The following is a 14,818-nucleotide window of genomic DNA, read 5'->3' on the forward strand; positions in this document are numbered from 1 at the left end:
TTTAGCACTAGCAGGATGTTTTGTAAATTTCCCCTTATTGTCTCAAGATGGCCATACACACAAAGATCTGATTGTTTGGAGACGTCGCCAAATGAGCCGGATCTCTCATGATATACCCATCTTGAGGTGGGCAATATTGAGCTGATCCGATCGTGGCCACATGGGAAATGCAGGTGCGAGGACTGCATATATGAACCAATGTGTTCCTCAATCCGATACGGTTATTAAAACTGCCAGATCAAAATCTGTCGGATTTTCTGTCAGATATCAGTGAGGGAAGCTCGTTGGAGAGCCCAAATACACTACCCAATAAGTTGCCAACTTGGTCTGTCAGAAGCTTTTATCAGCCTGTGTATGGCCACATTAAGAGGGGCTCTAATGTCATTTGGCATTGTATGTGCACATATACTTGCACTCTAAATGGTGAAACTGCACCCCATTTCACTTACAAGAAAGCCCTGGAGCTATAAGTGCAGGGGCTGCATGACAAGGGATCCGAATGAGCAGCAGTCAGATTACACTGGTTTATATTTAAAGATTGACAGAATCAGATGTAGCTGTGAATGGGTGAGAAGGAATGAGCTAAGGCAGAGAAAAGCCAGGCTGGGGTGGAGAAAGAGAGGGATGTGATGTCAGGGGAAGAAGCAGTTCACTTCCTTATCTTCTGAGCAGGTAGAAACATCCCACCCACCCTCCCCTTTTTTTGCAAATTTTGTGAAATATCAGGAGTTTCTCTTTATGTTGTCGTATTATCTATTGATAAGCAAATGTGGATGTATTGCTATATTTTGGTTTTGGTACAGTTATACAGCATAAACATGAGAGTCAGCATTGTATTCATTCATGTTAATTCCGAATGCTTGATCAAGGGAATGTTTCTGATTGCCAATGGGGTCAGGAAGGAATTTTTTCCCTGTTGAGGCATAACTGACGCTGGGTTTTTTGCCTTCCTCTGGATCAAAATAGTGAATACATGATAATATATTTTAAGTTTTATTTGTCAAAGCAGCAATAGGACCTTGCCAGAGTACTGCACAGAAAAGAGGTTCTCTCCTGTGACTGCCTGGTGGATTGATTGATACCAACTGCTTGTGCTAGATGACAGCCTGTTTGGATTTCCTATCATCGACACACTGCAGATTCCAGAGCGACAGCAGGGCTGCTGAACTTGGGGAGATGCAGCTCCTGCTCGTAGCAGAGTTTGAGGCCATTCTCTCTGTATGTAGAGGCAGCCTAATAATCAGTGGTGGATATAATGACATAGTGCTGATCTTAAGTCATGAGTGATCTCTTATGGATTTCTGGCTTTAGAATATTGCCTTGGGCTGGCAAGGTCCTATTGATTTGATGAAATTTAAAAAAAAAAGGTTGTGGTTCCTGGTATTTCATTACAAGACCAGTAACATAAAAAAAATAAAAAATTAGTTTGTACTTAACGAAAAAAAAAACCCAAGACACTATTAACTTTAAATTCGCGAAATAAGTTACAGATTCTCTGCTTGCGCTCCTCTTCAGAAACGTTGTCAGGACGACAATCCATCGTGCGGCACTCGATTTCTCCTCCCTGCCTTCTGTAGGAGATATTCAAACAAGGTTAGAGATCGCAGCACCCTTACATAGCCTAAAACTCTTTTCTTGGTGCTCAGCAATAGAGGACTCGGCCACAAGACGTGCTTTAGCACATTGCATTTTTAAAACTGCAAGGGCTTGCAATGCTAAAGCACATCCTGTGTGCCATTGAATTCCTTCTTATTCAATAGGTGATAGCCAGGGAGGAGAAATTGAGCCCCACATGATGGATCGTCGCCCTGTCGCCGTTTCTGAAGAGGAGCGCAAGCAGAGAATTGGTAAGTTATTTCTTAATAAAGAAATTTAAAATTAAAAGTGCCTTGGTGGTTTTTTTTCATTAAGTCCTTTTTTCGTTACTGGTCCTTTAAGGTACATAACAATGGGGTTCCATGGGATGGCTGATGGTGAAGGGTCCCCTTGTCATGATCATGCAACACAAATTGCACTGAGCAAAAGGGAGCCCTGTATTTAACTCCTGCTTTGAGCAGAATGTTCCTAATGACTGAGCATGTGAACACCAGTTGTACCAGTATATCATTGTCTCACAGGCAGAACCCTTTTCACCCAACACCGGGGAAGCAAATAGTTGTGTCTGACATCAGTGGCAGTTTTGCACTAGACCTTGCCCCCGTTTAGAAATGAGCTCTCCTAACTTCATTTATATAACCAACTCAGCTATTGAAGCAATAAGAAATATATGTATTGCCTTGTTTTATCACAAATGATGTTAAATCAAGATTAAAAAACACTTGCAATAAGTGCTTAACCACAGAATGTGAAGAGCTATTTATAGGCAGTTAAAACTATTATCCCAGCATCAAAAAATGGTTGAAATGAGAGGTAAAGAAGACAAACTGCACATTTATAGCTGTGAAAATATTGTGCCATTAAACATTGTGCTACACCTGTCATGTTTTTAACTGCAATATTAAACTGCCAGTTGTTTTAGCAGTCAAATGTTAAGATAAAATAAGTCTTTTTTTATTGCCTCTCAAAATATAATAGCTGGTTCCTTATGCCAAAAATAAAATAATTCAATATTTATATAATATGCAATGTATTATTTTACCATGCTTTTACTTTACCATTTTGAATTGGTCAGCCATATTAATCCCACAGTGGCTTGGTGCAGTGTGTGCCTTCTGTACCAAATGACACATGTTGTGTAAAATGAAAAAAAAAAAAAACAGTGTAAAAAGCTCTGTAAAATAAATGGCGAATTTATCAAGGTGTGTTTTATTTTACACCATGCAAATGCTAGATTTGCCACTATTCGTTCTGATGGAAGTCACTCTAGGAAAAAACAAATACTAAATTTATGTTGTTCCTTATGCGGTTTTTTACACAGTGAAGCCTGGTGATGTGTGGTGAATAAGGATGCACCGAATCCACTTTTTTGGATTGGGCTGAACCTCCGAATCCTTCTCGAAAAATTTGGCCGAATACCGAAACGAAATATGCAAATTAGGATTCGGTTCGGCCGGGCAGAAGGATTTGTCTGAAAAAGGGAAAATCCTGGATTCGGTCTATCCCTAGTGGTGAATAATCCCACCGTTTTTTTACACCACTTAATAAATATGCCCCAGAATGTACCTTCTGCAGAGAAAACTATACTGTACAGTCAATCCCAGCGTTGCTGTTGAACACCTGTATTCTTACTACTAAGAAGTGAGGCAGAAAAAATTTTCAGTCAGCTTCCCAAACTGCACAGGGGGATCTCCAAAAGCATCCGCACATACTGACCATTAATAGAAACCTCCAGAAGAGCCCAGCAGCCTTTCTCCAGAGATGAACTTCGTTCCCTTGCCCATTCTTCTGTCACCACCTTTCTCTAGCTGACTTCCTTTCTCCCACTTCCTCTATAGAGCACAGCCTTCTCGGATATGTAATCGCCTCCAATTATTATTTACAATGATGCAGCTCTTATAAGAACCCAGAAAAATAAGGCAGTATGCTTATTTGCAAAGAAAACGTGCAGGGCTACTATGTTATTTGTGCAAAAAAAAAAAAGATTCACATTTTTTCAGTAATATTTAACTGTGCTTACCTCCCAACTATCCTGTTTTTGGCCTGACAGTCCCAATTTTGATAGCTCAATACGCAATTCCGTATGGTCACTGAAATGTCCCGACTTTTTCTTTAATCTCCTACACTGATCAACCAGAAAAATATATAATGTCTCTAAAGCTTAATTGACTTTTGACAGAGAGCCCAGAATGTGTGGCAGGTGCCCTTAAATAAATGTAGAACAATTTAAGATAAGCAAAGAAAACATTTTTTTACGATTTAAGATAAGCAGATATCTTTGGGAAACTGTGACTTGCAGGCCCGGATTTGTGGAAAGGCCACCTAGGCCTGGGCCTAGGGCAGCAGGATTTTAGGGGGGTGGCATGCTGCTCAACTACACCCACATTGGTTCAAAAACATTGGGGATGCGCTGGAGATACAATCATTTTTTAAATTTCCTGTGTCCAATCCCCATTGCTCCAGTCCAGATGATGAAAATTTGCACGAATAAAAGGGAGGGGACATGTAAATCCAGCCCTGGTGTCTTGCAGCTTAAAGGGCAATTCACCTTCATAAGCAAAACTGTAATAACACAGAAATGTGTTCAAACTTTCATAACCTGCCAAATTTTGTAAAATGAACATGGTAATTAGTGTGGCCACAAAATGGGGGTGTCAAATGTCCCTCTCTCTATTATCAAAATGTTGGGAGGTATGCGCTGTGCACTTGTGACAAATCTTAAAATACAACTAATATCAATTAATGGATGGGGCACAAGGAAATATTATTGGCACCAGTATATCCAAATCACAGCTAAGGCAATATCAATTTGCACAGTAAAATCTGTATAGGTCTTTTCAAACTCTGTAAAAAAAATAGTGTAAAAATTAGTGTTAAAGATCCATCTTTTAAACCGCCTGAAGACTCTATTCTACACCACTTCAGAACTCTTGTAAGTAATTAATGTCAATAGGAAAAATTAAATTTTTTGTTAATTGTATAAGTGTATAATAACAGTGAAAAAATACTTAACCACAACTTCATAAGTGACGATGCCTGACAATCAGATAGCAATGTGTGGTGGGTGTATTTGATGCTGGTTTTTTTTACACAGCATGTGCTGTATTTCTGAAAATTTAAAACAGCTTTAAAACGAATGTAAATCTAACTCTTCTCTCCCACTAAGAGAAACGGCAGTAAATAGTTTTACCCCATAAAAAATAAACATTAGCATTTCTTACAACAAGTCAAGATCTTAAAAGATTTGTTGCTGAAATGCCCCAAAGCTATATCTTTACTTAAAATAATCTTCCATCCCATTTTTTTAGTAATTGCTTACTAGAAAACATTTCACTCTGAAATGGGTTGGAAATGCACATTTAAGAGTTAATATGCATTTGCTAAACTCCGGAAAAATTCATGAAATAATTTTGACATGAAACAATTTTGACACAAGCGACAATTTTTTAACGTGCGACTCTTTTGTCCAAATGTATTAAAGTCAATGGGCATCATAAAAATGTTGGCGCGTGATATTTCTATTTTGTTGCTGCGAATTTTCCACGGCAAAAACATTAGCGTGAGGCGATTGGGTGATTTTCAAATGTGAATATACGTGTGTGTGTATATATATATACATATATATATATATATATATATATATATATATATATATATATATATATATATATATATATACCGGGCCTAAAGGGGGGCCCGACAGTGCTGAACGATCAAAAGAGCCGGGCACCCCTTGACAGCACCGAAGCCACGCTACTTCCTTCCAAAGTCCTGAAAAGCTGGAATGCAGAAGTGCCGAAAGTTACCAAGTCCCGAAGCGGCGACAAAGACTCAAAGCCACGAAAATAGCCAAAACCAGCGTTCTGAACTGTGAAACACCCGAAGTCATGAAAACAGCCGAAGTTGAAGTCCTCAAGCGGCGAAAAGACCCATAGTCACGAAAGGAGGCAAAGTTGAAGTCCTGAAGCCACAAGTTCAATTCCTCTGAACACCAATGTGTGTTTTTTTTATTTTTTTAATACCCTGGCCACCAATGTATTATTTTAATACTGTATAGGCCCCTGCCACCAATGTTTTTTTTTTAAATATTCTTTGTGTGGGGGTAACTTTTTTTAAAACTGATGTCTGTGTGGTCTTTTAACTGTGAAGTGGATGGACGTGGCACAGGGGGCCCCAAAAAATTTGTTGTACCGGGCCCTGTGATTTCTAGTGGCGGCCCTGATCACACATGAATCTAAAAGGAAACACATGATACTCCTAATCTGATTTCTGACAGTCAAGGCCCCTAGTTGTAATCCTATGGTATCTTCCATTTTTACAACGTGATTACCATTTATGACATCTGATTCTTGGGTAGAATTTACAAATGATAGCAGATTGTTGTAAGTACAGATGTTAGAATGCCCATGGGTGTCATTTATGAAGAATGGGCAAATTTGAACCTGGATAGTAACCCACAACAACCAATCAGGAATTTGGCTTTTTTTCAGCTAGCTGCAGGTAGAACAATAAAGCAAATTTTTGATTGATGGGTTACTTCCCAGGAGCAAATTTGTCCAGTGTTAATAAATAAATCCTATTATTGGCTTTGAATCAGTTTGTCTGTCGACATAGAATATCAAGCAGAATCACAAAAGTAACATTGATGAACAATTTCCCCACTATTAAAACGATAAAAATGTAAGGAAAAAAGAATATATTGTAGTGTATGTGTATGTGGAACCAGACAAGCATGCAAACAGGTAAAAATATCCCTGTTGCTCTAGCAACGGGAAAAATGTCACTCATAAAATTAAAAATATTCAGTGGGATAGGCAGGCAAAATTTCTAAGGTTACTTGAGTCAAACATTGGTATTTATAGCAAGATCTCAGCTTTTCTTCAAGTACATCCATTAATAAATATAAGCTTTCTTAGCTTTTTCAGGCATAGTTCTTCAGTATACATTTTATCACATCTAAATTGAGGGTTCCAGAGAAAAGCCAAAGCATTACTAATCCCTTTTAGTAGGCTAGTGCTGAGTATACAAAAAAGAAGTTGCCTTGATTAAAGCTTGAATCCTGGAGTTTTGTAGAGGGTGCTTTCTTGAAATCAATCCTGGAAGCCTGTCCCCATTGGACTGACAGTTTATGATAAAAGAAAGATTAGAAGGATGATTTACAACCACAAGTGCAGTGTGCAAAGTGCAATTTCAGAAGCAAATCAACATGTTTTTTTACTTACAATGCAGCATTTTCCCCATAATTCCATTGTCATTGCAGCCAAAAGGAATGTTGCGCCCAGCGCGGTTGTGTACGGTTGGAACCATCTGCTGTCATCTAGACATAGCAGGGGACAAGCCAATGACATCAGGGGTGGGTCTTGTGATGTCAGGGGTGCACTTATGACATCAGGGGCAGGCTGGTTTTTGGTGTGCCCGTGAAAAACAGACAACCCTACAGTTGTGTCAGATGGAACACAATTATGCATACATGCGGTAGCTAAAATATTCTGAATTGGAATTGTGTCACTTGTGACTCATGAATGAATGTTTTCACTGTTGCATTCACTTCAAAGTATCGGATTAAATAGTGGTGAACACAAAGTTGCTCTTAGCTGCAGTGTGGAATATGGGTAGAAACAAAGTACATTGCACATGAAATGAAACTTTGCACTCTGCATTTGTGTTGATAAATAAAGTTTGGTCCCTATGTATTTTCTTTTAGTCCTGCAAGGGTCTGTATCATGCTTCACTACACTGCTTAGTCATCCAGGACTAATGTGTATTTATTTCTCCTTAACTGTCTTGTAGCTAGCCCTGCAGCATCACATGCATTACTTCTACAGCACTGATTTGTATATAGCCCTGCAATGGCCTATTTGTATTTAGTTCTGCAACATCGCCTGAAATCCAGAACATTGTATGGCAGCCATTTAGGAAGCTTATGCTATGAAACACTTTGACCAATTGGAGACTGAAATGAGAATTAGTTCACTGATTATTGGCCCCATGTTTAATCCAACATGTGGTCCTAGCCCCATCATGGTGCATCATGTATAAATAACGATTATTTGTGTGTTGCCTTGTTTATAGACACAAATAGTTTAAGTTAAAGAATTAATTTATTATAGTTTTGTAAGTTCTTCAATATTTGCAAAATCACCTAAAATTTTACACATTCTGTTTAGATTTATGTAATTGAATTAAAATACAGGTATAATCCAGAATGCTTGGGACCTGTGGTTTTCTGGATAAGGGATCTCCATACTTTAAGTCTGCTAAAAAAATAATTAAACATTAAGGGGCAGATTTATTAAGGGTCAAATTGAAAAATTGAATTCAAATTTTCAATTTTTTCTATGGTCAAATCTGTCAAATTTGACTAGTGAGTTAACCAAACTCGATTCGATTTTTTTTAAAAAATTCGAATTTGATTTTTGGGATATAATCATACTCTGGCCCTGGAATTCAAATTTGGCTTTTCACCACCTAAAACCTGGCGATTTGCTGTTTAAGTTAATGGGAAAGGTCCAGGGATCAATTTGGAGATGAATTAGCTTAGTTACGTCCCATTCGCCATAGCACTTCGCTAGGGAATTTGCACTAGCGTTAGCCGCTTCGCGCTTTAGTGAATTTGCCCCTATGGGTAAGGGTCTTCCTATAATTCAGAGCTTTTTGGACAATGGGTTTCTGGATAAAAGATTAAATACCTGTACTATATTTTGTTGTGGATAACATGCATTAGCTTTTAAGAACACTTTTTAGTTTTAATACAGCAAACTTTCAATTTATTTTGTACACTTTCCTTAAAGGGATCCTGTCATCGGAAAACACGTTTTTTTTCAAAACGCATCAGTTAATAGTGCTACTCCAGCAGAATTCTGCACTGAAATCCATTTCTCAAAAGAGCAAACAGATTTTTTTATATTCAATTTTGAAATCTGACATGGGGCTAGACATTTTGTCAATTTCCCAGCTGCCCCCAGTCATGTGACTTGTGCCTGCACTTTAGGAGAGAAATGCTTTCTGGCAGGCTGCTGTTTTTCCTTCTCAATGTAACTGAATGTGTCTCAGTGGGACATGGGTTTTTATTATTGAGTGTTGTTCTTAGATCTACCAGGCATCTGTTATCTTGTGTTAGGGAGCTGCTCTCTGGTTACATTCCCATTGTTCTTTTGTTTGGCTGCTGGGGGGGGGGAGGGAGGGGGTGATATCACTCCAACTTGCAGTACGGCAGTAAAGAGTGATTGAAGTATACCAGGGCACAAGTCACATGACTTGGGGCAGCTGGGAAATTGACAATATGTCTAGCTCCATGTCAGATTTCAAAATTGAATATAAAAAAATCTGTTTGCTCTTTTGAGAAATGGATTTCAGTGCAGAATTCTGCTGGAGCAGCACTATTAACTGATTCATTTTGGAAAAAAAAAAATTTTTCCCATGACAGTATCCCTTTAAGCTTTAATGAGAGGTTGAATGTCTTTTTGCTGTCTCAAAGTTTATGTATATGTAATAAAGGAAAGCTAAACTCTGCTCACCTTCTGGGTCAGTCAACGAGGAATTCAAAACAGAAACTCATTACCATGCAGTCAGTTTTTTTTTCTTTCCGTGCAGTCAATTTAGGGGAGGGGGGTTATTTATTAAGGTTTGAGCTGTGTTTTCCACTAAAATGTGAGTTTTCAAGGTAATTTTTTGTTCAATACTCACCTTAATTTGAGGTATAAAAAACTCTAACAATTAGACCTTTGATAAATATCCCCTAAGTATTATAGTAGAATCATAGAGTGCCTATATCATATTAGTAAAAAGTTGCAAGGTAGGATTTCTTTAATAGGAATGTAATGCTGAAAGTATGATCACAGAGTACAGTACTTAACACAACATTATTAAATATTCTGCTACAGCTGATGTAAATTGTATCATATGTTAAAGAAAACATTTCCAAAGATCTGTGTGACTAAATTGGTAATATATGGATTTAATTAGGATTCTTCTATAATAATAAATTAAAATATAACATTTAATATACGTTTGTTTTTGGATGGAAAATGAGTATAACTAATTCACATGAAGAATATTTATAGTTCCACAACACTAATTGAAACATTTATTCAGTATGAAAATTTCATTCATAAATAATCAATAAGATGATATCCCGTAGATCTTTTTGTCAGTTGGTATAAGAAGAAAAATCAAGGCTAGAAAGCACAAAAGTAAGTTATTGCAGTAACTTTAATTCTTGCAATTAAAACTGAATTGGAATTGATATTGAGATCCAGAGCTATCACAAATGCTTAAGGCAAATTAGTGTTCTTAAGAGATTATTTTTGACGAAATTAAAATAGTTTCTTAGTCATATAGTAGAAAAAAGACTTTCTGAGATTCTGTGTGGTTTTTTATTATAACTTACTACTGAGTATCCGCTAAGGATTTCATGGACGTTTAATTTTTCCACTAGTTATAATGCACAGAATAAATACTTGTGAAGGTGTATGGTTTTATTACAAGTAAAGTATTGTTATAAAATATATAATAGATCAATAACGATATGCGGAAACCTGATAGCGAGAAAGCTCTGAGTTAAAGAAAGGCCATTTCCCACAGAGTTCATTGTAAGCAAATGATTCTATTTTTTCTCTGTATTAATAAAACAGTACCTTGTACTTGATCCTAACTAAGTTGCATGGAGCTATATTGGCAACAAAATGATCCTATTGGATTTATTTAATGTTTATATACTTTTTAGCAGATTTTTAGATTATGGAAACATCCCTTGTATGGAAACTCCAGGTCCCGGGCCTGCTAAGTAACAGATTATATACCTGTATAATGTTACTTTAACTCGTCTCCCTCTTCTCGGCAAGCTGAAACAAAGAGAGCATAAGCAGACTCTACAATTTGCTTTTACACCAACATTTGCAATTAAACTTCTCCAGTATTAAGAATCCTTTCCCTGGATAAAATACACAAAGGGAAATATGAACTAGAACACCAAGAAAGGGTTCCGGGTGTATAAGTTAAAGTAAAAACAAGGATTCTCTGCAGCTTGTTACACACAGGCACAGGGTAAAAATCCAGGAAGGCCAGGAAGAGAAAGAACTTTAGACTTAAGCTTCAGCAGTCTTTTATTCTCCTGCCTTACATATGCCTTGGTCAAACATATCTGTAATGTGCTCTGCATTTGTAGTTGACAAAGTTCAAAATCAATGGGAAGAGGTTCAGTGTCACCTTCAGAACAGAAGACTGCAGCTACAAGAAATGTTGAAAGATTCCAACCAATGGATAGAGGCTCGACATGAGGCTGATCAAGTTTTAGAGAAAGCAAAAAGCAGGACCGAGTCATGGAAAGAAATATCCTACACAGTAGAAGCCCTGAAAAAACAGAATTCTGATCTTAAGGTTTGTTATTATTATTATTATTATTATTATTATTATAATTATATTTGATAAATTATTATTTGCACTATTCCATTCTTGAGACAGTCCCAATATAGTGAAAGGGGTATTAGCTATTATGCACATTAGTGACACAGTTTAATATTTTATATTCTGTATTTTCTTTCCATCCATTTTTCCATATTTCTTTGCTAAGTTTCTTTGCTATGTTCACCTTTCAAGTTTATCTTTTAGTATGTTATAGAATGGCCAATTCTAAGCATCTTTTCAACTGGTCTTCATTATTTATATTTTTATAATAAACAGGGGTCACTGACCCCATCTAAAACACATGCTCTATAAGACTACAAATGTATTGTTATTGCTACTTGTCTCTTCTCATCCGTCTACCCAGGCTCTCTCCTATTCATATTCCAGTCTTAATGCATTGCTGCTAGGATAATTTGGACCCCAGCTACCAGACTGCTAAAACTGCCAACTGGAAAGCTGCTGAATAAAAAGCTAAATAACTCAAAAATCACAAATAATAACAAATGAAAAACAATTTTAAATTGTCTCAGAATATAACTCTCTTCATCATACTAAAAGTTAGTTTAAAGGTGAACAACAAGAAAAAGAAATCATGTCAGTCTGTTGTATGTAAATCAAGATGGTAGACATTCCTTTCAGGAATACCGTATGTGGAGCATTTTGATTGCTATTAGAAACCACACAGTAAAACAGCTCAAACATCTTAGAACCACTAATGACACACCCTGCTAATACTGTAGTTTGAAGCAATGAAAATATCCAAGAATATTTTCATATTACTTCTATGTCCTTAATGAATCACTTGGAGAGAGAATTTCTGTATCAGAACTGATGCTTGCATTTTCTCACTATTTACATTTTTGCCAATTGATTACGAAATGCACCAGGGTAGATCTACATCTCCTCTATCCATTTATAATATGTTTTTCTTTAAAAGCCATATCTGTTTCAAGATAGTATAAGATGTTTAATCTTTTCTGCCCTACAAGCTCATGGTACTACAACGTAGAACACCATAGTACTATCCAGGAGGGGAAGTGCTTAGCTTCAACAGCATGTAGTTACTGATTCATCTATAAGAGAAAATTAACTGAAGCAGTTAAAGACACACTGAAAAGGGGAGCTCTAATGCTGAAACCTCTACTGTGTGCAACATAATCCAATAACAAAAACCCAGGAAGTTCTGAAAGCTGTGCACTGGTAGTTCAGCAGCTTTGAGAGACCCATAGATTGGTCATACTTGAATCACAGATTAGGAAACAGAAATGTCATGCAAACATGAAATTGGAAAGCATAGACTAGACCAGCAGTTCCCAACCTTTTTTGCACCATGCACCAGTTTCAAGCAGTGGGAGGAAATGGGAGGGTTGGGGATATAAATGCATGGGTGCATTTCAGGCTTACAAAAAGAAATACACACCATTCTGAATTGGTTCTTTTCTTGTGTAAATCTGCTGAAGTATGTACAGTATGTTCAGTATGTATATTTGTATTTGTATAGCGCTCCTATATCTTACAGCAGGACAATAGATTAGCAGAACAAACAGTGGGTCATTGCAATATGTACAAAAATACAATACATGTAAATATGAACCCCTGTATGTATATTGTGTTAGTGTATACATCATGCACACATAAAAAATGTTCATATACATATATTGCTTGCTTATGTTATAGTGTATCTGAGTATCTGAGCTAAAAATGCAGGTTTATAGCCAGAATTATCTAACACTTTTTTTTCTATTTGTGTTGTCTGTTGATGCTTCGAATGTTTACAGTACCACGAGGCTGCTAGTTATACATTTACTACATTTCCCTACACAGGCTGTTCTTACAGAGTTCTTTTTCTAGGGGACTCCAGAGACATCTCTCCAAAGCAAAGGATATAAAGTTTTTTGTCAGCTATTTGCGTTTCCATGTTGGATCTCAAGCTCTGCAGTTTGAGAAAGATGGCACAGTTATAATTTTAATGTAAAACAATCCACAGCTGCCTCTCTTGTGTTCCTCTTTCTGCTGGGTTTGTTCTTTTGTTTGTGCTTTTATTCCATTTGGGTGAATCAGGGATGGCAAGCCCCTGTGGAGCTTGCATATTCATTTTTTTAATTACGACCCTTAATTACCTTAACTTGCCCTCTAAAAATTTCCTAAGTGAATCCTCATTACAGAAAATTAAAAATAACCATAAGTGGTGCGATCACTCCATGTCACTAATTATTTCAGCCTTTTAGGTCAGCAAATTTCAGATAATAAAAACACAATACAAAATTGCATCTTAGGAAACGAGTGTAGCTTCAATTTTGGACCAAAAGTTCACCAATAAAATGAGTTAAAGAAGTTTAGCTGTTAGATAAACTTTGGATTCATTACATTTGGATGGAGAATGGCATTTTGGTTAGACTAAACCATAAAGCATTCAACGGAGCACTTTGTTCATTTCATAGCTGCAGAGACTGTAGCAAATGTCTAAGCTTCTCTGTTATAAGAATCATTGACCAGTCAGCTTGCGTTACGTACAATCATAGATCATTTTTTCCCTGTTTTTAGAGCTTTTTGTAAAAGACTAAAAAGTTTTGGCTTACATAAACACTATACTTTATGCTTTGTTTAGCTGACAGACAGAAAAAGTGATTTAGCGATTGTGTCCTTTTCAGTCAAAAAAAAATGAAAATAAACTTTTTTTACTTTAACTCAATGGCTCACCTGTAAATGTTACAATTTATACTGAGCAATCTTGGCCAAGAGGGAACTTTTAGGGTGATACCATATGTCAGGACTCCTTTATGAATGAAAAGGTGATCATAATTACACACTCCTTACAACTTGTGCCTTTGTGCTTATGAAGTTTTACAGGCCATTGTATACAAGTTGCAAAAGAACAGGATGCTCGGAGCAAGGGAGCCCTGGAAGTAACGCTTGTCTTGAGACCTGTTATTTTAGGGGTTCCTTTATCATATTAAGCATACTCAAGAGATTTGCATCTAGTGCATTGCACACTTAGGGGTTATGTAATAAAATGCACTGGAGCCATAACCCATAGCAACCAATCAGCAGGAAGCATTTATCTATTAACCTGTTTAAAAGCAAACATCTTATTGGTTGCTATAAGATACTTCCCCAGGGCAAATTTAGTGCCTTTTATTACAAATTAGGGTTACACTGTAATTGCCTTTACAATAGTATTACTGAAAACAATGCCATTGTTGTAATTTGAATATGATTTACATAAACAAACAATGGGCACCAGGATTAGTAAATCACACTCAAGGTGCAGCACATTCTATTTTACATGAGACCAGCGAATGTATTACTCCAAAACATGCACCCATTACACTGTACTTGCATTCAAAACTGGACTAAACAACTTTAAAAATGTTCCTTCTCTCCTCCCCTTATTGTGAAAGCAACATCAAGGTAATAAAAAATACAATTAAATAAATGATTAAAATGAGGATAAAATATTTAAGTAATTAGTTAGATATATGTGTGTGTGCATTTTATGCAAAACAAAAGTCTGTTATAAAAACAATAGAGATGTATTTTTTGTTGAGGTCGATGAGAAAGGATCTTTACTATTCATGGAGCCTGTACTTCAGCCGTAGACAACTTACATGAATACAATATAGTATGATCAAGGTATTTCAAAGTGTTGAAAGGTTTTATTTACACTTACATCACACTTTTTTATCTCATGTAAATCCTCAATGAATAGCCTGGGCTATGCAGAGAAACCTGCAAATCAATAGTAAAATCTGCAGTAGATTATGTAAATGATCCTAAGAAAGGTCTGCAAATATAACACCATGTTATGCTCATCAGT

General features: G+C 36.6%; 1 protein-coding gene across 6 annotated transcripts in view; it reads left to right on the top strand.

The window, feature by feature from the left end:
• The window catches only part of dmd.1.L (dystrophin, gene 1 L homeolog), a 1,148,817-nt gene that overhangs the window by 761,047 nt on the left and 372,952 nt on the right, over positions 1–14,818 (top strand). For all 6 annotated transcript variants that reach the window (XM_018244936.2, XM_018244933.2, XM_041580924.1 and 3 more), the window contains one exon: positions 10,763–10,974. In XM_018244936.2, the coding sequence (XP_018100425.1) occupies positions 10,763–10,974 (212 nt within the window). The remainder of the gene's footprint in view (positions 1–10,762; positions 10,975–14,818) is intronic.

Source organism: Xenopus laevis, chromosome 2L (genome assembly GCF_017654675.1).
Source record: "Xenopus laevis strain J_2021 chromosome 2L, Xenopus_laevis_v10.1, whole genome shotgun sequence".
NCBI classification, from domain to species: domain Eukaryota; kingdom Metazoa; phylum Chordata; class Amphibia; order Anura; family Pipidae; genus Xenopus; species Xenopus laevis.